This window comes from Rhagoletis zephyria, unplaced genomic scaffold (genome assembly GCF_001687245.7).
Source record: "Rhagoletis zephyria isolate East Lansing unplaced genomic scaffold, Rhagoletis_zephyria_1.1 Rzeph_scaffold_00104, whole genome shotgun sequence".
In the NCBI taxonomy this organism is placed as follows: domain Eukaryota; kingdom Metazoa; phylum Arthropoda; class Insecta; order Diptera; family Tephritidae; genus Rhagoletis; species Rhagoletis zephyria.
In genome coordinates this window covers 160,249-185,475 of record NW_016157188.1, presented here as the reverse complement: position 1 = coordinate 185,475, position 25,227 = coordinate 160,249, and the positions used below count along the sequence as shown (strand labels likewise).

Here is a 25,227-nt window from a genome sequence, read left to right as displayed (position 1 = left end):
AGGAACGGCGGAAACGCGACCTGGTTAAATTTTTTACCGATGGATCGAAACTAAAGGGAAAACTTGTTGGAGGTGTCTTCTGCGAAGCAATCTCCATCATCCTGAAATTTACGCGACCGGATCACTGCAGCCATTTCCCAGGAACAGGTAGCCGCAATAAAAGAGGCTTCGGATTGGTTGCTCTCCAGTATGATACCTTTAAAGGTAGGTAGTACATATGCATCTTTTCCGGCAGTCAAGCAGCCGTCAGAGCTCTTGGCTCTTTCATGGTTCGCTCGAGAACGGTGAAGGATTGTTTGACTTACTTATCGACCGCATCGGATTATTATGCTGTTAAGATTATTTGGGTTTCGGGTTACAAAGAAAACATTGGAAACTGCATAGACGATGAGCTGGCAAGAAAGGAATCCTTGAGGATAGAGTTAGTCTAGGTGCCCCTCTGACCACTTGTGGTCTACTTCTGGACAGATGGACGTTTGGTCAGCTCAGCGGGCGCAGGGTGAATACCTTGGAATGCAAGGTGGATAAAGTTTTCCAGACACGTGTAGACCGGAAGCGGGGGAGCAGTTAGGACTTAAAAAGTCACACTTCAGGCTATTGCTGGGAGGTCTGACTGGTCATTGCCCTTTACTGCAGCAGCTGCTTAGAGAATGAGGAAGTGGATTCATCTCAAAAGTGCTACTCGGGTACCCTGAATTTTTAAGCCCAAGATTCAATCAGCTTGGGCGCACTTTTTCTACAGCACTGAATGGTATAATGGGAATGGATATACGTGGCTTGAGAAGCTTCGTGGTGAGCTCGGAGCTTTTTTGCCTATAAGAAGTCTTAGGTCTCGACGTTCGGCTCCTTCCCACCCTCATAATTGTCTAAGTGTATCTCCACCTACGGAGGCAGCCCTTCTACCTAACCTAACCAATGCTATGATTTCAGCAGCACCGTTTTGTGCAGTGTAACGGCAGTCCAATGTATTTTTTTTTATCTTTAATTTTTTTCTCTCAAAAGTGTGGGCGCAACTTACCTTAATGCAACTTTCGTTGTTGTTCTCACCATTGCCAACCATGCTGATAGCTACATTGTTGTTGAATGTTGTGGCATTTGGTTGCTGCTGCAATTGCTGTTGTTGTTGTAATAAGTTGCGTTCGAGGCAAACGGCAAGAATTTCGCAATACGCAATTTGCCTTGTCAGGAGACGCAGACTTTGGTAAATTAAGTCGATTACGCACATTTGGCTTGGCTTTTCGATGGCAATTAGAATGGTGAACGTTGGTGTTGCAGCATTGCTGCCACTGTTGCTGTTGCTGTTGGTGTTGGTGTTGGTGTTGGTGTTGTCTATAGTGGTAGCATTCGCATGGGCGGGTGATTTAACGGCTGTGGCTGTTGTGACATTTGAGGTGACTGGCATAGTTGTAGTTGTAGTTGTAGTTGTGCCAGCAGCAGCTGGCTGTGCGGCTGACGTCGCTACCTCTTTGACCGTTTTCGGTGTCGATAGACGGCTGATGGACGATTGTTGCGGTTGTTGTGACTGATGTTGGTGGTTCTGTTGTGGCTGTTGCAGTTGCATTGAAGGTTGCTGTTGTTGATGGAGTGTGGTACGGTCATTAGCATTCACAGTTGAAATTCTGCAATTGAAAATGAAACGAATACAAAAAAAAACACACAAATTAAAGAACCGAAAAGCATTAATGAAATGAGTCAAATGCGTGACAGACCATTAAAAGTAAAATAAGAAGTACATAAATCAGAAAAATCGGCGTAGACAAATGTTGAAAAACTCGTTGATAGTATTTAAGATTTTGTGTTAGCGGCTGCAGCAAATCAAAATTATATATCTTTGCGTGTCGGGCGTATCTTGCAAAGTGTCCCGCAAGCCAGATAAATGATCGAACATTAGCCGAGTTGTGATGAAAAATGCGTGAATGGCAATCAATGCATTCATATGAAAAATAAAATAAAATAAAATTGCAAACGCATGCAGTGGCAATAACCCCAGTAGGAAAAGTGTGCCTAGATAGATTTAGTGTGAGCTCAATCTCATTTAAATTTTATATATTTATTATATATGATAAGACCAATTCTTACCAATTCTCAAGCTTTGGTGACTTAGTGATTTGCATATGGGGATTTTAGGTTCTTTTAAACTACGACGACAATTTGACAAGTACATACTATCTTATCTACCACAAACAAAAAGATATTTCGGAACAGCTGCATAACTTTATCCAAATTTTTTTGGAAAAATAAAGTCCTGCAATGTTATATTTGCTGAAAATCAACAGTCATCCAAACTACTATTTCTTCAGTTAAATGTTTGCTACTTCATAATATGAAACGATTTACGGACAACGAACACAATGTTAAAATTATTAAATTAATATAACAATTAGTACAACAACTATTTTTTAAGCAAAACCGACCACAATTCTCATATACAAATTTAAAACTACCGTTAGTTTCTTCAGGATGCAATGATCGGATCTACACCAAATTAGTATGGGACCACCTTTCCTTAAAAAAAAAAAAAAAAATATAGAAATCAGTTAATGTGGTCCAAAGTTATGCATACAAAAAATATTCCGACGAATTGATAACCTCCTCCTTTTTTGAAGTTATTGAAAAATTATAAATTTTCAGTGGCTGTGCTTTCGAACATAAAAAAAAATTTCTATATTAGTGAAGCTCATTTTACGCTCGGTTGCTGGATGGTGGTTAATAAGGAAAATTACCAAAATTGGTATGGTTAGCAGCCGCAAGTGAACGCTGAGAGATAATGCAACCGTAAAAAGTGACTGTTTGGTGTGCAATGTGGGAAAAAGAGGAAAAAAGTCGCCGTAGCTTTCTCAATTATCAGCGCTTTGCCGTCATAATCTATGATGTTTCTGCCTGAAATCTTAATTTTGATGTAGCTGAAATAGACGGGGATACATCCCACACACTTATGGTTCTAATGCGCGAGAAATTTCCAGGTTGAATGATTTCGGCTTCGGCAGAGTGGCTTGAATCCCAGGATCATGCGATTCTACTTCTTTCGGATATCTTTTTATGAGACTATTTCACAACTATAAAGCAGTTGAGAGACTTAGTGCCAGAATTTTGTGAAAAAGGCATCGAAGATTACCCCAAACGATTAAACCTTCGTTGATGTAGCCATGTGCATCCAAAACAAAGTCGCAATAACATTCTCAACCGACAGCAAAACGCTGACCTTCTTTAAATTAATTGAGCCGGCTTCTAACAACTGACTTTTCATTGCTTTTAAGGGTGCATTCATGAACCCATGCTTCAGCAATGGCTGTGAATCTATATAGAACAAGGACAAATGGAGTCCATCGATCAACACAGAGGCGTATCGCCGAAACGAAAGCTTTTGGCTGGGTAGAGACAATTTATTCGCGGTCCTCTCCGGAAACACCGTCCCAGTAACGTTTTATGAGAGACAGAAAATAAGTTTAATATAAAAGTTTTTATTTTTAGATCATTGCCAAATCCTTATTTTTTATTTTTATTCTTCCGGTCAAGAATAGTTTTCAAATTTGGAGTTTAATTTTTCCGGTTAAGAATAGTTTTTAAATTTGGATTTTTATTTATCGACCAAAAATAGTCGGTATTTAGAATTTTTTTCGATAATTTTTATCCGTTATGGTGGAGACTGCATTTTTATGGGCGTTTTAAATCTTTTAAATAGATTTTTTTCGTAGAATTGCTATAAATATAAAAAAATAAATATTTTTTGATCAAAATTATTTCCCTTCAGATATCTTGCAAAAATGGAATTATGATGGAATTTTAACTCCAGAAATTCACAAACTCTGTTTTAAGAACGCGCGTTATGTGTTTATGAAGTAATTTTTGTATATAAGAGATGAGATTAACGGTTATGAAGAAGCATTTAGAAAAACTTTAAAGTTAAATTAGCCACATAATTTTTCTGCTTGAAGATTTCTAAAGGGAAATATTTTCATTCGATCAAAAAATATTTTTGTTTAACCATGTTATAGCAGTTCTAGGAAAAAATTTATTTTCCCCATATGAAACAAAAGGAAAACTACAAAAGCGATTTCAAAATAAAAAAATACGAGTTTCCTTATTTTCGGTATTATTTAGTTTTGGGGGTTGGCTGAAAAATACATTTTGGATCACCCTAATATACATACATACATATGTACTTTGAAGAACTTGTTATCAAAAAAAGTAGAAATTTAAATTAATCAGTCATGCACTCTTATTTGAAGGGCTCCAGTGCATACATATTTAGTGAATTTTCCTACAGGGAACGACAGAGTAATGCATTTGTGCTACTATTATTGTTGCAATCCATTAAAAAATATGTTACAAGTATCTACGCATTTACAGCCAGCATAATTTACAACTGAACCCTGACACAGAAAATATTCTTTTATATTTATTCATTTTCGATTTTCTTTGAGCAAAAAAAAACAAACAAACAAAAAAAATTGCATTCGCTCGTACTCCACAGCTGAAAGGCATTCATGTTGCTGCTGTTGTTGTTGCTGCAGCAATCGGCACAATCATTTATTTATTATCGCTCATTTGTGCCACAAATAGCATACATAAATATTGTAAATGAAAATAAATTCTAGACGCAGAACAGAACCCGCAGCAATGAACGGCAACGTCGAAGGTGCGCACGAGGTAAGCCGCTTGTCGGAGCTTACAACACGCTCGCCATTTAATTGAAATGACGCTGCATGTGGTCAGAATTATCAGCAACTACATAGTTGCTTTGTCTGTCATTGCTGACAACACAACACAGGCAACGAACGACATTCGCACTCGACAGGGACGGCGACACCAGCCAGCCGCCAGCCGCATGCCACCAATTGCCAGCTGAGCGGTGTGGTTGCAGGCGTAGCGCGCTTCTTCAGATCAACCTACGCATTTGCGGTGTTTGTTCTTATTGTTGTAGATAGTAGCATCGCGTGTAATTTTGCTGCTTCTGACATACCACTTTGACTTTGTAGTTTTATTTTCAGTTGTTATTGTTGTTGTTGTCGTGTCACAATTGCGAATATCTTTGCGATAGTCGCAAAAAATGTTGCGAAAATACATATGTTTACACATATAGTATGTATGTATGTATTTAAATAAGCTTAGCACTCTTGAGAAATTTATTTATATGCATACGTACATTAGGGTGCACCACATTCCATACAAAAAAAAAATCGGTAGATAATATTTTTCCAAAGGAAACATTGAGCTTTTATATTTCAAGGCTTCCGCCAAAATATGTATCTTGGAAAAATTGTTTATAAATAAATTTAGTTAAATGGTTTTTTTTTGTTCAAAAAATCAACACAGATAGGGGAGTTTAAGCTTAAAAGGTCTTTCATAAAACTGTTTAAAAATTTTATCAACCAAATCAGAATAATGAAATTTTTGGAGTTATTTTCAAATCGGTCCAGCTCACGTAAATCTTAGTATTTTTTTTAATATTTTGGCATAAGTCTTGAAATATAATACATTTTACAACTCCGGTAGAAAAGCCAAAATTTTTTTTTTGGTGATGCACCCTAATGTATATATGTACATATGCACCCTCATACATATTCAATTACATCTTAGATTCTTTTCCAAAGCTTGTTTTATTGAGATGAGCATTGCTTGAATTATTGTAGTTGATGTTGCTCAGCTTGAGTTCGCGCACTTTTCAGATACATACATAAGTACTTATGTAAATATATTTGCATGCACGAGTATGTCTGTATGTCGCTGTTTGGAAGTTGTTGCCGTGATTTGGGTTAATGTCGCGTGTATTTGTCATAATTTGCCTCGCAGCTTCTCGTTGCATACCGATTTGTCTATTCAAATGAGCCAGAGCAGGTTATGTACTTACATACATACATATGTAAGTACGTATGTAAATATGTCATATAGACATATGCGTATGTATTGGCCAACCAAAAATCTTAACAAAATGGTTATTCAAACGGTTTTCTTAAATTTGTTGGAATTTCGAAATAAAGATCTCAGACACGCGTGCGCATTAACATGAATTTGCGAGACTGGGTGATTGTAGTAGATTGTGGCACACAGTATTTGCTATAATACTAAAAAATAGTAATAACAAATGAACGATTTTCTGCTGACTCTTGTGTTTTCTGCAATTATTTGTGAAGAAAAGGTTTTTGAAGTGAAACTTCCTTGCGTTCTGTTGGGAGTAATGGCAAGCATCGATGTAACGAACGGGGCGAGGGGCGATGGTGGGGCCCCAAATGAGTTTAAGAACAAGATTAATATTAAGGCTACGATTTACTTTATGATTATGACTTGGATTAAGATTCTGATTGAGATTGGGATTAAAATTTAGATTAATAATAAGGTTAAGACTAAGAAGGAGACTAAGGCTAAGATTAAGATTCAGATTAAAATTAAGATTAAGGCTATTATTAAGGCTAAAAGATTAACATTAATATTAAGATTAAAATTAAGATTAAGATCAAGATTGAATTAAAATTATAATTAAGGTTAAGATTAAGATTAAGATTATGATAAAATTAAGATTAAGATTAAGATCGGGATTAAGATTCGGATTTAGATTAAGATTAAGATTGAGATTTAGATTAAGATTTATATTAAGACTGAGATTAAGATTAGAATTAAGACTAAGATTAAGATTCAGACTAAGATTAAGATTCAGACTAAGATTAAGATTCAGACTAAGATTAAGATTGAATTGAGATTAAAATTAAGATTCACATTCAGATGCAGATTAAAATTTAGATTAAGACTAAGATTAATAGTAAAATAAATAAAATTGAATTGAGATTAAGATTCACATGCAGATTAAATTTAAGATTAAGATTAAGATTAAAATATATAAATTTTAAGTCTACATATTTTATGACTAAATAACCTCTTAAAACACCCCCAGGCCGGAAAATGGGTATAAACTGGGTATAGAAAAAACTACTGAACACTAGACAGCCGGCGTGCAGCCACTATACAACGATTTTTGGCTACGCCTTTACAGAATCTGTCTAATTTATTTTTTGATCAGTTTCGAAAACGAAATTGCAGGATGAACTCTTGTTGATTTCGAATATGGCTTCCTCTAGTAAAGCCTTGTATGCACACTAAATTTTTGTGGTCCATCGCATATGTGAACGGGTTTAGTTTAAATAAACTGTTGGTTGTGCATTGAGGTGATCCAAAGAAAAAAATGTATAAATGGGAAAAAATTATATTTAGAACTCGGAAGGGAACTTTCACTAATAATGGTTAAAAAACAATTGGTTATAATTATTGAAAGTCTCCTTAAGGGAAACAGACTTCTCTAATCAAAAAATATTGATTATCGAGAATTGTATACCATTTTTACGAAAGCATGTATTTTGCTTTGAGGCAGTTCTAAACATAATTTTTTTATAAAACAAAAAAAAAAATTGCGGGTATTCTGTTTTTCATTTAGAAAAATCCTAGGGGGTGCGAGCTTAACATTTTAAACTTTTTCCCCCGCATGTATTTTTGGACCACCCTGTCTCAATCTGCAGGCGTTGCAAGGCTTTGTGACTGTTGTATGGGGCGCTGGATACAGGGACTTTCCCGGCAATTGAATGGCCGACGAGTTGGCTTTGAAAGGGACCGAAATATCAGCAGTAAATTATACTCAAGACGTTAGCATACCTCTAACCTGCTAAAAAACGGACTAAGGGATGAACTCGTAGAGGACGTACACAGTAGGAGGGCTGTGGAATCCACCTGTAAGACTACCAGAAAAATGTAGCCCCTCGGCTTAGCCGCTTCTATCTAAGATTAAATGTCGGGGTAAATACCAAACACTGCCTTATGGGATAAAGAGATCCACCGAATTTTGTGGTAGCTGCCTAGGCGACGAAGAAGTGGAGAGCATCGAACAGCATCTCTGCTACTGTCCCGCGCTGGCAAGGACGTACAACCAAGTACTTTTTAGATTGTTCAGCTCTCGACTTTTTGTAATATAAAGCCCACTAGGCGATTCAACTTCCAAAGGAAGTTAGGAAATAAATGTGTGCCGCCAGTGGTATCCCAATGGAATTATTTAACCTAAACTCTAGATTTGCTTGTTGGGTTAAAAAAAAGGGCAGAGTTACCTCGGTTTCGCTGGTTATTCTATTAGAGGAGTGACCTGCATACAAAGTGGCCTAAAGTAAGCAGGTTATTTGACCACTTACACCACCTCACAATTTGTAATACCCAAAAAATTACGTAAATATGTATATATCCGCTAAGCAATCGTTTCAAAGAATGCGGCTCACGCAATATATTCTGAGTACTTTTTATTTGAATTTGGAAGTCCTATAGAGAGCCAAGGGTTACGTTTTCCCATCTTATGGCGATCCTGTAAGCAGTAAGCATCTCTTCTATTGTCTACCGTAGTACATATAGATGGATGTATTCTTTGAAAACCAAGCGTCATAAGCACCTTTAAGACTATCTGGGACCATACCGCGTCAGTAGTAATTGGTTTGATACCTTGTGAGATATTGTTAGCAGACGAAATGTGAAAAATACAGACAAGGAAGTAGGAATTCGTACACAACGAATAATTTATCATTCAGGAAGAGAAAACTATATATGTCACAAGCATTCTTAGCAGCAGCAGTTACAGAAGTTATCTGAACCGATTCAGCCATAATGATTCAGCCAGGTGACCGACATGCGATGTCAAGATAGATTCAGGCCAGGATGACTGAGCGGTTAAAATTTTCGTAGATGGACACGGAGTTACCAAACCAAAAAAAAAACCTTCGGGTGCAAAGCGACTCGTCCGCATTACTTGTCCAAAAGCGAAAATTTTGTCAAAAGAGGCCAATCCGTTTAGGATAAGAAGAATTATAAACACAAGAAATAGGATTCAAACAGTTTCCGATTTACTATAAATTTAGTTGAACAAATTTACATAGTTTTATAAAATCCGCCGGTTCTTGAATTGGTTTCCAGATCCAAACTAGGACTTACTATTATTGTAACGTAAAAGCCCTTTTACTAGACTAACGAATATTCGCTTTTCATGCGGTCTAATATGTACATACAAAAATAGTCGCACCTACCTACATACATACATATTTATGTTCTTACTACACCTAAAATCAACATTTCAAAATAAAAGTAAAAACAAGTTGGGATCAGCATTTAATGGCTCATAAAAGTTCTATGTAAATTTTGTAATGATCGTACAGAATTTTATTGCATACGAGTAGAACTTAGGTAAGTAGAATTACTATAGTACAAAGTTAATGAAGGCAGATCGAGTGGCAGGGTTGCGTGGCAGCATGTAAAAACATGTGTAAACCACCTATAAAAATGTCACTTTTGTCATTACACAAAAAATGAAAATAAGAGTTGAGCCACGTTTTTATGATATTGATTCTGCAAAAGAGTAGATACACGAGTACTTGGCCGGCCATACGTCAATGGCCAATTGAAAGTGATTGCCATAAATTGATGCTATTGGCCGCTGTGTTGCAATTTTATTGCAACTAAGCTGACGATTTTGGAGTTTTCTTAAAATCCAGCTCAGTCGAAGCGCGGTCAGTGTTTCTTTATTTATTTTGCTGACTGGGTTCTGAAGTTTACAGCAATGGTTAGCATGATTTGCCCAGCAAGATGGATGCTGGCCTGCCTACATTTTCGTAGCATTCTTACAACCCATCGGAATCAATGTAAGCGAAATGAGCATTTTTATGACGCCCAAGGTGTCAGCTTCAATGTTGACGATGTGTCCGTTGTTGGCGGCGTCACCTCCGTAATATTTATTCCAAAGAACAGCTTCGAACCAACCAAAAAAAAAAACACATTTATTGGCAATTAAAAGGTATTAGCTTTGGGTGGAGCTATGTGCTGGCGGCGGCTGCATTGCTGCTGATTAATAATCCAAAGGCCATAAAAATATTTAACGAAGACAATTTTATGGCATTTTTTTATTTAGACTTTTTTGTTTACATATTTTCTGTTTTTTTTTGTTAGTAGTTATTTCAAAGGCAGTGCAACTTTAGTAGCTTTTCTTTTAAGTAAAGTTGTTTAGGCAGCATACTGCGGCATTGGTTTCAAGAGCATTACTGTTATTATCTTAATTTATTTTTAGTGCTCATCAAAAGGCCCTTAAAAGCGATGCGCTTAATCACATCCATAGGGCTCATTGAACAAGTCAAATTGTTCAAACTAAGCACTTAATCAACGTCAGCATCAAGCGCGTATTAATATCGTTGCCCGTTGTATCGCCGAAAGTGGTAAGAACCAAAGCGCAAAAAAAACAAAAATTTTAAATTCTTACAAGTCTGCTAACTTCTATGCAAATGAGGTCAAGATATGAGTTGAGATAATTTAATTTCACTTCATACTGTATCGCTGAAGGCATTAAAACTAGTAAAGAAGCGCATCAAAGTCATAGCTACGTATTTATGCACATATCTACCGCTTATGGGCTGTTGGTGTTCTTTATGGCGTTATTGAAGCATTCGACCCAATCGCGATAGTTATGCCTGATTTGTAGGCAAATGTCAGGCATACTTACACACACACACAAACACACACGCAAGTAGGAGTTGCATGCAAAAATTCTTTGTAACTCTATAACTATTGTACCTACAAAGAATGCATACAGCTTGGACTTTTCCCATTTGTTGTATTTGTTGGCCGCTTGCCGGTTGCCACTTGCACTTGCGGGCGTTGCATGCCGCCCGCTGGTAAAGGACATTTAGCAATTTGCAACATAAGAATTGGTGCGCTACGTGAAATCATGTACTTAAGTTGGCAGATAGCTATGCTGATGGGTAAGCTGATGTGGCCGATGATAGGGATTATGATGGCGTTGTTGTTGAAAGATGAAGTTGGGTATGAAGGCGCTGTTGTCGTCTGTTATTCAGCACATGCCAATCAATTTAATACGCTGCTTAGCGGAGTATCCGTGTACACTGAGGTGTTTCGGAGGTAAAATTGAAGGAAATATTAAGACACCACAAGAGGCTTAAATGTATTCTGCTTGAGTAGGTTCGCATATTTACTCTTTATTTCTTCTATAGCTCAGAAGAGAGTCGGTTTAAACCAGTTTACCAGTTTACAGGAAAATATCCATATCCACATCCATATTAATATCCATGTCCATATCCATATCTAACCATATCCATATCTATATTCATATCCTTATCCACACCATATCCATAGGCATATCCATACATATCCTTATCCATATTCATATCCATAACCATATCCATTTACATATGAATGTCTGCAATCATATCCACATTCATATCCATATCCAAATCCATATCCGTATCCATATCCACATCCATATCCATATTTATGGAGTTCGAAATTGTGCCCTAATCGATACGTATTCTCGATGTGATATGTATTTATATATAGCCTCTATATCGATTGTGGGTGAGACACTATTAAAAATTAAAGTAAAGTAAGCCATCTCTCGGGGAACAAAGATTTCTTGGTACGTGCATCTGTTGGATATGATGCTTGAATGCCATGCTTCTAACTGAGTGCAGAGTGACCCTTGAGGTAATTTTCCCTTACATGAAAGATTTAAGCGGTCAAAAGAGATTTCTGAGTAGACCAAAAGACAACTCTAGGGAATGGGGAAAGGAATTGATAACCTCTGTTCGAAAGTAAAAGCCTGTCTGTCCGAGCTTTCTTGCTCCTTCACTGCAAGGAGCCTAACACTCTCTCCAACGAAATCAACGGCAACCCTCTTCACCTCCTGGACGAAGGATATTAGCTTTCCTTTACGCATTCACATCGATAGCTCACCAATTCCGACGTTGGACAGCCCGATTTCAGACTTTAAAGATTTTTCAGAACCCCGCACTCCGGATTGCGACAGGATGACGTCTAATGTCGTCTGAGCAAAACCTGTACAGCGTGGTCCAAATGCTTGCCGTTAGGGAGCATAACAAAATGCTCATCGAACAGTTTTTGGTAGGGTGCCACAGGCGGGAGCACCCAAACAGACCCCCGATTGAGGAGGAGAGTCCGCCCGGGTACGTCAGGGGACATCTTTTCGTATATAAGAATGCGGTGCGGGCATGCATTGACTTAACACTGGGCCCGACGGCGTACCGACGAGTAATCAACTGCATTCATAGGGAGTCGGTCACCACCTATGTACTATCCCAATCACCACCAATCGCAAACTCGGAGCCAAGAGAGACCCACGCGTTACTCTGGCTCAGTTACAATCTGGATATTGTAGTCGTCTCAACAGCTACCTGTCCAGACTCGACCACAATATCCCTATTTAGTGCACGGCATGCGGAGACTCCCCACACCAAACCATCCATCTCTTCACATGCCAGCTAAATGCCACTCAACTAACACTCCTCTACTTTTGGTCCGACTCTGTCGAAACAGCCTGTGACTTTGGTCCACCGTTAGTTGAGCTTTCACGACAACGATTGATGGACCGAACCGAACTAGGCGGCGCTTCCACTATGAATCCCTGCGCTACGACTTCATATAGTTTCGGACTGCTATTTACTGCCGCAGCTGTGTGGAGGATGACGAGGTGAAATCGTATCTGCTCTTTCATCCAAGATCGACAAATCTACGGTTTAAACACATCGACTCGTATGCCATTAAACCTCTCTGGAAACTAAGTTGCCCGCGGTATTACGGTCTCAGCATACAGTCTTTCTTACGATTAATCTCAAGTGGATTGCCAAGGGTAAGCGGTAAGTTCTTTCTATTTTGGTGCTTTTTGTTAAGTGTACTTATCTATTAAAAACAAAATATATATATATGTATATATTATTTTTACGCTCTACATACTACTACCGCTTTATAACTCTTGAGCGCTCATACAAAGTACTACAGTGTGATACGGAATTGGAACGAAAAGTCAGCGAGGTCGAAAGAGAATTGTCATGATATGCTTTAGTTTTTGTTGTTTTCATTTATTTTGCACCTTTTCAATGTTATCGCGAAAAATGTGCCTCAGCTTGGCGTACACTTTTTCGAACACTTCACTTAGGGCCATTTTAACTTGGACGACAGGATCCGGCAATCAGTTATCAAAATTATAGGGACTTTTTGTACAAAGTTGTATGCGGCATGTCGTAATGCAGCGACGAAATGGTTCTTTCTAAGTCCGGCACGTCACTCAGTCATAACGAGTCAGCCGTTGGGCATTCGTTGTTGTTTGTTGCCAAGTGTGGCTTGCTGGTTGTCGGTCGGCGCTGGCTCTGGCTCTGGCTTTGGCTCTGGTGATGGTGGCGGCTTTTAGCTTTGTTCTTTCAAACTAAATTTAAATGCAGTTGGACAGTCAGTCAGGCGTACATGTTCATATATATGTACATGCAGGCAGCAAACAGACAGACAACAGGCGGACATGTTGTCCCGGCTGGCGTTGCTGCTGCTGCGTAGCTGCCATCGCTGGTGGGTATGCCTTTCTGCCTGACTACAATCTGAATAAGAATGAGCTGTTTTTTTGACAGTTTCGTGACACGTTAATTTTACGTTTTATGCAGGTATGTATGCAGAGCTTTTTGTTTGTGGAATACGTACAAACATGCAAACAGCAATGCGGCACAGTGCGATTCGGGCTATGAATGATGACGGCCCCGAAAAGGCTCTCCTCCTTTGGGTGTGCTCCCTTTTTTCTTCGTATACAATTTGTACGAAAATTGATTGCCAAGAACATGAAGTATGTATGTATGTTGGGAGAAGTGGTGTCAGAAGCTGCGCAGCTGTTTGAATTTTCTAGGAAAAAGCTTGCTGACCTGTATACGCCAACCGCTTGGCGCTTAAAACTGTGCCAGTGTGGCAGGCAATCAGATAGGACTGAGGAGAGAGTGAGGATTGCATAGATTTGGTACGATCTGCTGCTGTTACCGAAACAAATGCTGATGCCGATGCTGACACTGACGCTTGCTGCATGTGTGTCCTCAGGCGAAGTTCTACATTTTCAAGATTTTCTCACGACAAATTGAATTTTTATTAGCCAAAAGGTTTGAAATTTTTTGTTTGATTTTGATTTTATGCTTTTTAAATTCTCTTTATACACCAATTTTTTTTTTATGCCTTATGTGGGTGATTTATTGACCGCGGCTTGTGAGAGTTTACAAAGCGCACATTATTTTTTAACGGTTTCTAAGAATATTCGAGTTTATTGTTTTTGGTGCATTGTTATTGTCTGCTGTGCGAAATGCTAATATATGCGGCAAACGATCGAGGTCAATTGCAATTAGTTAGCAACACTTTGAGTACCGTTTTATTTGGCTTGGTACTCGCAAAAGTCGCCTCCACTTAATCTCCACTATTTGTCAACACAAATGTGTCTATTGGCTTCTGCAACATTGTCAGCAAATGCAAATAACAATTGGCAACTTGTTGTCAACACTTTAAAATTCAAGTGACAACTGTGTACATAGGTAGACATTTGTATGTACGAGTATGCACTTGCGGCTGTAACAAGCGGTGTACAGTAAGGCTTATTGCAGTCGTAACGGCAAGAAATATGACACAAATGCGCTGTTGACAAATGGTTTGGATTGCGGGACTATTGAATCATTAATGGATGCCGACAGCTTAGTAAAATATTTTAACAGTTTTCTTAAAGAAACAAGCCTGGGATAGTTTACTTTGTAGAGCGTTTTCGTGGGAAAAAATGTAAATAACAGCCTAAAGCATCCCAGCGTATATAGTTGAATAGTCTTTGTTAAAACACTATTCAATATCGAGAGCTTTTAGCCCAGGAAGTTGTGCTATTACTGTAACATACAAATTTCCTAAAATAGTATTTGTGGAACGCTGTTGAATTGACAATTATTTGGCAATGTGGGAGCGCTTCAAGGGCCTATGGGTATAGAATAAACTTGTCACAGATAGCCAATTGACTGAAATACGGCCTTATTCGAGGAAAGCTAACCAAGTTCGTCTGTACCACATTCTTTCTTGAAAGCTTACTCTAACTCTACTGCAATATATACAATAGGGTAATTCTGGCAACTGCCTCTCAACTCACCGCAGTCTTTCGTAAGATAAAAGTTTTTCGTAAGACAAAGGCAATTCTGGCAACTATCATGAAATAAAATAAAATAAAATAAAATAAAATAAAATAAAATAAAATAAAATAAAATAAAATAAAATAAAATAAAATAAAATAAAATAAAATAAAATATATCTTTGCTTTTCTTTCAAGATAAATAACAACTAAAAATTAAAACAAAATTAAAATAGTAATAGGGCCATTCCATTGTGACTAGTGGGACATTTTACTCCAGAATGTGATCAATTGTGAATTTTCACTATGTCGTCGCAACTTATACAACAGCGAAAGATATTCTTTAATATAGAACGTTAGCTAATGTATAAAATTGCTATAACAAAAATACCAAACGATTTCTTAGTTTTATGTAACTATCACTTGATTGAATGTGACTGGTGGGACACTGAAAAGAACTCTATTTTACCCTTGCGCACTCAAAGATGAAACACTTAATTTTCACGAGCGATGTATTTGTCGCAGTCTTCGCTTGATTTCAATTAGAAACACTGTAACAATTGAACGTATATGTTTATGTAGATATGTATGTATGAATGTGCAACAAAATTCGTGATATATAACCGGGTGCTTCTGGAAGCTTAGAGCAAATAGACGCCTGACAGAAAGAAGGTAGGTACAAGTCGCAACCAATGGTGATAGCAAACGCAGAACTAACGACAACACCACCGCCCACTAGCATGCTGCATACTTATGCATACAAACAAGTGTGTTTTCAAGTAAGTATGCATACAAAAAAAAGAGTAAGTAACTAAATGAAATTCGCATTTGCGCATGCGCATGTGCGTCAATATTTAAACAGCCACCTTGTACTTGCATAGCGGTGCGTTGCCAAAGCGTGTGACCATCAGCAGCGCGTCATAGCAATCGTCGTGCGATGTTGTGTTGACAAAGAAAAATGCAGTCATAAAATTAACTTTGCCACACACATAAAATAAACAGTACGCAGACCCTTTATTCCTCGCCTCGTACAACAACCAAACAAACAAAGCAATTCAAATTGGAAAATATTGCACGGTATTGTAAATTTTGCTGCAACACTAAATACACAGACGTGAGTGTGAAATTACAAACAGTCAAAGGTGCGCAAAAAATGCAAACGATCGAATTGTCGAATGAGCGCTGGGCCAACTGGGTGACTGAGTGGCTGGGCGAAATTGCGAAAATGCGACCGGCAACGCGAATACGATTGCGATGCGGTACTACTGATAAGCGGAAAGAAAGCTATGCCACATCAAACTATGCCACATTGCAATTGCGCAGCGCATTGTAAGTGCAATGCGCAATGCGCTACTTTGTGGCATTAATGCGCAGGCGAACTTTGTGGCAACAGCGTGCGCAATGTGGCGTGCGTATCCAATCAGCAATCTGCGCTTGAACGCGTGTTGATTTCATTTGATTTGAATTTTTTTTTTCCCAAAGGCGCACAAATTCGCACAACAAGCGTACATTTGAGCGGCTGCGCCAACACACATACATACATACATACTCGTACAGAGGCAGCGGCTTTAGCATTGGCATGCAACATTGATTTTTAGTTAGTTAAATGCGTTCGCTTGACTTGACTTCCTTGTCGCGCATTTCGTCGAAATCGTAATTGCTAACTGCAGTGCGGTAGCAAATAATTTTGCTCTTTATGTTGAGCTAAGCGTTTGTTTTCCTCAAATTGCTGCTTTAACTTAGCTGTGTTTATGAATATGTTTGTTTTATTTTTAGCTTTTTTTTTCTTTGAACCGACAATCTACAAAATTATTGGCGCCACACTGCTGTGAACATAAATTTTGCGTGCGCCTGCGCAGTTTTTGGCAGTCAGCTAACACATCACTTCACTTCATCAACAGCAACTTGCATTGTTACACCTTTTCACACTAGTTTTTTTTTTTGAAAATTTTTTGCAATTTCGTTTTTTTTTTTTGAGTCGTTGCATATTGATATGCTTGCGGAATTGCGATACAATTTACGAGTACTTCCCATTTAATGGGAATTTTATTTCAAGTTAATTGCAATCGATTTTTGTGACATAAATTTTTGTGCAACTCGAGGAGTTTGACATTTTTTGCACCTCAACAATTTTGTTCAAGTATTTTTTTTAGTTAATAGCAAACATTTATTTTGACACTTTGTTGCGCAAATTGTGGGTGTGGGTTATATGTGTAGGTATGTATGTACATTAGGGTGGTAAAAATTAAAAAAAAAAAAATTAAAATAATAAAATTAAGTCGGAATTTTAGCGCTCTCACCCCCTAGCATTGTTTTGTATCGAAAAAATATACCCTTAGTTTTAATTTTGAAATCAAAAAGCATTGAGAGGTCGCGCAAAGCGCTTAAAGTTTTCCATGTATTTTATATGCGAAAAAAACCCCTTTACTTAGAAATGGTGTAGAATTATTGAAAATCGATATTTTTCGTCTGGTTCTTGTCAGGAGATTCCCAAATCGAATGTTGGTTGAGCCATTTTTTAATATCTTTTGATTTCAAAGTAAAGAATAGCGGTATTTTTTCGCTATAGAAATATCCTAGGGGGTGAGAGCATAAAAATTCCGACTTTGCTTTTTCCCCACCTGCATTTTTGGACCACCTTAATGTACATACACACATATGCATGTGTCTATACAATACTTTGTACTCACCTCTCAGGTATCGTGCTGTAGTAGAGCAGCACCGTTGCAATTTCGTAACAATTCAGACCGGCTGCAAGTACACATTCCGCATCGACAGTTACAATCGGATGGCCTTTTAGATCACTGGTACCTGGAAACAAAAAAAAAAAAACAACAATCCGATGTAATTACTTGCCGCTCTATGTGTTAAATATTTATTAAAGTTATTATTATTATTATTGTTTGAGAGAAAATAAACAAATTGTGCTGAGCTTTTTTGCAGCGCTACGGGGTATAGTCGTTGTGCTGGGTATGCAGTTACAGTTGCACGACTATACTCTGGGCAACGTGAGCAACCCATGTGCGAGATGCGGTAACCAATCCGAATGCATCCTTGGGTCAAGGCAGAAAAAGAGGTAGCTTCGGTGAGGCGACTCCAACTTATTCGGTTTAAGGGCTTACTGACGTCTGCAGCGTCTGTTCACCAGCAGGTGCGGCTGTAAGCGGGCGTCTGTCTTGGAGCAAGCGGCTGGTTAATAAAAGTGTATTATGTTGCGAAACCACTTCCATCCCAGCAATGGGTAGTGCGCTGGATTTGGGGCCCGGCACGAAAAGACTCCTTCCAGTGAAGCAGGAAAAAAAGCCTCGGATGAGACACCCCTTTTCATGACGACCACGGCATTCATCTGGAATGCTCGGGCCCTTAATGAGAAAGGTGCCTCTGGCCAGTGGTTGATGTCGTCGTAAGGATAAAAGCTGACATCTCCGCAAATTCGGTGTTGGATTTGTGGTGGGAGAGAGACTCCGTCACTGAGTACTGTCGTTCCCCCGGTGGACGCGCGTCTAGCTACAATCCGCATCAATTCCAAAGTGCGAAAGGAAGATATACTTGGAACCACCGTCGGAAAATTCAGCCTCCACGGCGGAACGTTTGACAACGTACTGAGGCTTATCGACTTAGCCGGGGCCCGAAACATGGTAGTATACAGTACCATGAAGCTACACGGCTATTGCGGTAGACGGAAGGCACGCTTAAAGTGTTTTGGACGTACTTATACTTCGGGGCCCAAACATCGACTCGGACCATTATCTTGTTGCAGCCAAGATACGCACCCGCCTCTGTGTAGCAAAAAAATTTGCAGCCAAAAATGCAAGGAAAGCTTTACGTCGAAAAGCTGCAGTCACAACAGACGGGCAATGCATTCGCTACTCGCCTCTCATACCTGCTCTCAGAGAGTACTGTTCAACAAACTGATATACGCGAGCAGTGGAACCACATTTACCGATCATTAAGTACCGCCGCCTAGTAATAAGAAGCAATAAGAAGAGATAGGCCGAAATACGTCATTGCAAGGAGCTTGAAATGCTGGGTGACAGGAAAAACGCCCGAAAATTTTACCAGAGAGTTAGGCGATTTACGGAGGGTTACAAGAGCGGGGCGAAATCCCTTTAAAAGCAACTATGGTGATCTAGTGACGGCACTGAAAGTAGTAGAGACGACGAATCCGAACCCCCAGTCGATGACGATGGAGTCGATGATAAGGTACGAATAACGATCGTGCGGCTAAAAAAAAAAACGAAGCTGCTGGAGCTGACGTTCTGCCAACCGAGCTATTCAAGTGTGGTGACGAGGAGCTGACAAGGTGCATGCATCAACTCTTATGCAGAATTGCCGAATGGTGTCAGATCAACGCAAGCCCGATGACTGGAATTTAAATGTGCTCTGCCCAATCAAGAGAAAAGGCGACAGCACTAAAAGGAGTTGCCTATAAGCCACGTTGTTTTAATTTGGTATCCTTACGTCGGGCAATACCATCGTCAGAATTAGAAAGGACCTTTCCGCACTGTTTAATACCAAATGAGGTTTCCGACAAGGTGACCCTATTTCATGTGAATTCTTTAATCTGATATTGGAAAAGAAAAAAAGAGCCTCAGAGCTAAACCGCTTAGGAAAAATATACTACAAGTGCGTGCATGTAATTTGGTGCAAGCTCTATTTTTGCATAAAAACCCAGAAATATGAAAAAAATTGTGTGGATTGGCGACCAGCCACGCCTCTCCTCCCTCACACTAGTGGAGAATTCAGTGAAATTCGGTTTGTAACTTGGAATAACCTAGGAAGATCTAAATAGGAAAGATCGGTTAACTGCCACGCCCGCCGACCCTTGAATGTCGTATTCGGATCATTGTTGGAGCTTATACAATAACGGTTAGTTATCTTAAGAAGATGCTCATAAATTTTCAATTGATTTCGACTATTTATTTGGAAATTATGAGCAATGCCCCCGCCTAGATTGCCCGTTTTTACCACTGCGCGTCGGGCCGTTTGGGGTAAAAGTACCTAAATTGCAAGTTCAGATTCCTCCAACCCCAAAAAACCCTAGAAACGGATTTTGCAATTGAAACGAAACGCTTTAAATCGATAACCTGGAAAAACTGAAAAACTACTTTCCTATATACAATCCAGATTTTCAGAAAAACTTGATTTCGTCTATTCCATTTGGCAGGCTGCCGAACAGTGTTATGAAAACATTTTTATAATTCTTACGAAGATTTGGCTGACATTTCTAAAGCTCCACCATGAAATTATTATTATTTAGAGCCTCTGATTTTAACAGTTTAGTGCTTGGAAAAAGGCCTCGAACCGCATTTAAATGCCTCTTACGTTTTCTCTGTTTTCTTATGAGCCCAGTTATGGTACTTTGGAGACAGTCGCACTTCCCAGCAACAACCCAGTAGTATCGATCTTGCCGCCTCAGCCATTCTCTTACCTTCATTGAATTTAAATTCGTGACACATTAACGCTCACAAAATTTGACCCAAAGACCCGCTTTTGTAAGTATCTAACAGCAATATTACTTATTCATAGCGCTTTCAATCTGTCACTTTTCATTAAGCGTGAGCATATTTTATTAAAAGTGAAAAGCTTTAAACAAACGGGTACATGATTAAATTTCTGTAGCGGCGAAAAAAAAAAATTGCATCGACGAACCAATTTGCATGTCAATTAAATTTATGTCATTTACGCTACAAATGAACTTGACACAATTACCACGGCCAGACAGCGTGATACCACAGCAAACTCCCAAACACCCAAACACCCAATCGCCTAACCGCTTAACCACCAAGCGCATAGAGCGCATGCCACATGCCACCACATACATAGGAGGCGTACCTGTGTGCAACATTCACTTTACACCCCAGCCAATTTCGTACACTTTGGGTGGTCAATTGAATGTTAATGTGTTAAAATGTAGATGAAACAACAACAACAATAACTTTGTGCGAACAACGAATGCAGCGAGCGGCAGTTGCAACGTTTACGAGTTCACACAAGCGCATACGGCCATTCATTCATACGTAGAAGCGCTTCTTTAGAAAAATTTAATTAAGCGCGCAGTCTAGTCTGGAAGAGTCTTCAGCGGCATGCGTGTTGACGCTGATGATGCCAATGGTGGCATTGAAATTGATTTTGCCAAGTGTTGCACGTAAAATTGAATGACACTAATGAAAATGAAAAGCCAGTTAGTTAGTTAGGCAGATAAGCTGAAGCGCGCTCCGATGCTATTTAATGTTGGCGTGTAAGAATTTCACTTCCACCTCACACAAATCACCGAATTTATGACATGGCTGGCTGCTTGGCTAGTCTTAGCTGGGGCCATTTGTGATGATGAGCGCACGGAAATTTGATGCGTTGTGGCATTGGCATGGCGTGCGTGCGATCGACATCACACGATCGTTATCAATAGCGCGATCAACCTAGTCAAGTGTTGTGGCAATTAATACAGGCACATACTTATGCATGTATGTATGTATGTATGTACGTATGTAGGAACGTGGGCTTGGCAGGAAAGCAATTGAAATGCAAATCGATTTGGCGATAACGTCGGAAGCTTGTGAGCGCATGAATCAAAAAACAAATTTCTAACAAATTGAGTTTATTGGCTTAGTGGAACAATTTATATGCAAAATTTTGTAGCGAAAGTTCGATCGAGAATATTTAAATCGCCATAAATAAAAGCGTGGTGTTAATGAGAAATATGCAAAAACGATTAAGTCGCGCCAATGGTGGGCAATCAAAGCGGGCGATGGAAATACATACGTACATACACATAGGGCCGGATTAAAGCAGGGGCCGACGGGGCCGCGATCACGATAAAATTAGTTATTAGAAAATTTTTGTATGGCACAAAAAATTTTGTCATCAAAATTTTTGGTAAAATATTAAAGAGTATTTTTTGCATGCTCACATTCTTAAGTTTTTCTGGCGTTACAAAAAGTCAAGAAAAACTTTACAAAAAGCAGCTCATCTATAGTTTTACATATTTTGATTATTGCTTTTCATAAGCTTTTATTTAACTTGCTCATCGCACAGAAATTTCCAATCGATGTTGAACTAAGTAGTTCCCCGACAAGTCAAAGAATGGCACCGATTGAATTCTAGTACAATGTGCAACTCGGAGGTTCAGAACTTAGCTTATGTAGACCAAGCAATGCAGTAACTTGAGATGCGGCGTGCGGCGTTAAAGTGAGTTGTCAACACCGTAAAATTTCTAGCGGAACATGGCGTGGCTTCCCGAGATTCCGATGCAATTTTTGAATCATCGAGTGATGGAAATTTATTTCGAAAACTTGAACTAAGAGTAACTACTAGCTCATTGTCATCCATTTTTAGCTGGACACTTCATGGAACACGGAAACATGCGATCAGTGTGACCAGGTTTGAATTTTTGAGGCTCGATTCAAGCAATTATATTTTTGCTCCAGCCTCGGAATTTTAGGTATGCCACCAAAAAGGTATGAAATCTAAAAATTAAAAAAAAATGTCATCGTTTTCTACGAAAAATGTTGCCTCAAAAGTGTATTAAGTGAAATTTCGATTAGACGCATAGTTGCTCTTACAAAATAATTCGTAAATTAGCAGTTGGGTATTGTTATTGGAAGTCTCCTGAAGAGAACCAACCAGAGTTTTCCGATCGAAATATATTTTCAAGAATTCTATACCATTTGCACGAAAAGTTGTTTTTTCCGCATATGAACTACATGGAAAACTTTGAGCGTTTTGAACCATCTCTAAATATTTTTTGATTTCAAAATAAAAAATAGGGGTATATTTTTCCCACTTTACTTCTTTTGGACCACCCTAGTGTACATATATCAAATTTGATCGCAAAGCAGCGGCGATCGATTTCTTCGATTTTTTTAGAGGAGCTTTTTATTTTTCACGTTTTCGGGAATACAATATGACATTTTGAGCACTAAATTGTCAGCTTTGGAAACAGCTACAGCCTCAAAAATGTATATGTTACCCGCTGGTCACGTCGCGACACGATGCGTTGATGCTATAAAAGGGTTGAGAGTTGGATTTCTCCTCGATACAGAAGCGTTGATAGCAATGCGAAATGGCGATGAATAGTTTAATATTGTAAAGAAAATGAGGCCGCTCGAAACAGCATGGTGCATTGTCTTCTGGCTTTAATTCGAGTAGAAAATCTCTAGCCTTCGAGATATACAGAGAAACAGCTAAAACATTTGAATCTTTTCGAGTCAGAGCAAGCTACCTATCGGCTCAAAAATAACGACGAAACAACGTTCCGCTAGGGAAAAATTTCGTACGTGGTGACTTATTCCACGCTAAATTTAATCTGTAGGTAATCGTTATAGAGCCCCACCCGCACATTTCCTCCGGCCCATGCGGCCCCACCAATGTTAATCCGGCCCTGCATATACACATAACTAAATATATTAATTTATTAGAGCGGATGTTGTGTTTTTTTCGTTTTTTTTTTTTTGGCAATCAAACTTACCTGGCAGATAAATACCCGATGTGGTTAAGAGCTTCTCAGGGATTTCGCCGATCGAAGCAGGTGGCACAATTTCGCATTCGAATTGATCTGTAATAAAGATAAGATAATTTGATTGGTCGTTATTGCTTTCTGATATAGATACATACTTATTCATTATTAGAATTCGAAATTGCATTGCTGGTGCTATTAATATGTTTTTTTTTTGGTAGTCGCTTGGATTTGAAAAATTTTTGACTGCTTGTAGTGAGTGGCAATTTGAAAGGTATAAATCGGTCAGTGGTCAGTGGTTGGCGTTTCAAAGTTAAGTACATACAACTATGGTTTTTTAAATTGCTGGTTTCCGAATATATTTTCATACATACTCATGCTAAAATACTATGTAGCAAATGTATGTTTGTATGTACGTATTTATTCTCTTGTTTGCCGTGTTCTATTTAATTGCTGTTACTCAGCCCACACACGCGTTGTTTTAAATTGCATACCACTTATTTATACATATTGCTATTGGTATGACCAAATATTTAATGCACAAAGTGTGTTAGCTCATAGCTTGCTAATATTTTTGGAAAATACTTAGGTACGTACATACATACATACATGCTTTGCAGGAAAATAAGAAACTTTTTGGTTGTGATTACACCTCTCGATAGTCCATTTTACACAAGAAAAATCAATAGACCTGGGCCAAATATAGTCAAACTGTGATTTTAGTTCTTCTCCCCGACTTCCGGATTTTTTAAATGGACTTTGAAATTTCAAGGATATGATTAATTCAATGTTTTTTTTTTTGTAATTTAGTGCATTCTACATTGCAACAAGATGGGTATCAAAAGTGAAAATTCTCTATAATAAAAAAAATAAATATTTTTTTTTGGTGTAGAAGGCCGAATTTTCATTGAAAATGTCCTTCACTACTACATACTCCTAATTTTAATAGTTTAGGTACAAAAACATTTATGAAATGGGCATTTTTAAAACTTATTCGTCCTTATGAACCAAAAAATAATATTTTCTTTTAGTTCTACAGAATTTTCATGTGGTTCCTCTACATTGCACAGAATTTCTTAAATAATTTTTTGAATTCACAATATCCCTGAAATTACAGTCCTTCTAAGAAATATGCTAACTTCAAAGAAAAAAATGAAAAACTTTTTTTTTTCAAAAATAACTAACGGAAGTTTTCAAGGATATTCAAGGATAAAGTGTTTGAAGGACACTTTCAACGCTCGTTCATCCTTGTGAACCAAAAAATAATATTTTTTTAATTCTACAGAATTTTCTCTTTCATATGGCTCCCATATTGTTATTCTACATTGCACAGAATTTTCAAAATAATTGTTTGATTTTAATATCCTTGAAATTTTATGGTCCTTTTATAAAATATGCTGACCTGAGAGAGAAAAACTTAAAACTGTTTCTCGAAAAGAACTATTGGAAATTTAAAAGGATAAAGTTTTAGAAGGACATTTTCAATGCCTGTTAATCCTTGTGGACCAAAAAATAATAATTTTTTAATTGTACAGAATTTTCTCTTCCAAATGGTTTCCAAATTTTTATTCTGCATTGCGCAAAATTTTTAAAATAAGTTTTTGAATATATTATATACTTGGAAATTTCAAAGTGTTCTCTTTCATATGGTTCTCATATCATTATTCTACATTGTACAGAATTTAAAGTTTTTTTATTTAATATCCTTGAAATTTCAAAGTCCTTTTAAAAAATATACTGACGTAAAAAAGAAAAATTCAAATCGCGTATTTCGTGTGTTCTGAATATTTTTTATTTTTGTCGCAATTTTGTATAGAACAGGATT

General features: G+C 38.1%; 1 protein-coding gene across 5 annotated transcripts in view; it reads right to left on the bottom strand.

Moving 5' to 3' along the window:
* Nucleotides 1-25,227, bottom strand: part of Pura (Puratrophin-1-like) — a 254,730-nt gene that overhangs the window by 75,910 nt on the left and 153,593 nt on the right. For all 5 annotated transcript variants that reach the window (XM_017633296.1, XM_017633311.1, XM_017633318.1 and 2 more), the window contains 3 exons: nucleotides 23,415-23,501; nucleotides 17,638-17,758; nucleotides 1,019-1,619 (listed from right to left, as the gene is read on the bottom strand). In XM_017633296.1, coding sequence (XP_017488785.1) covers nucleotides 1,019-1,619; nucleotides 17,638-17,758; nucleotides 23,415-23,501 — 809 coding nt within the window. The remainder of the gene's footprint in view (nucleotides 1-1,018; nucleotides 1,620-17,637; nucleotides 17,759-23,414; nucleotides 23,502-25,227) is intronic.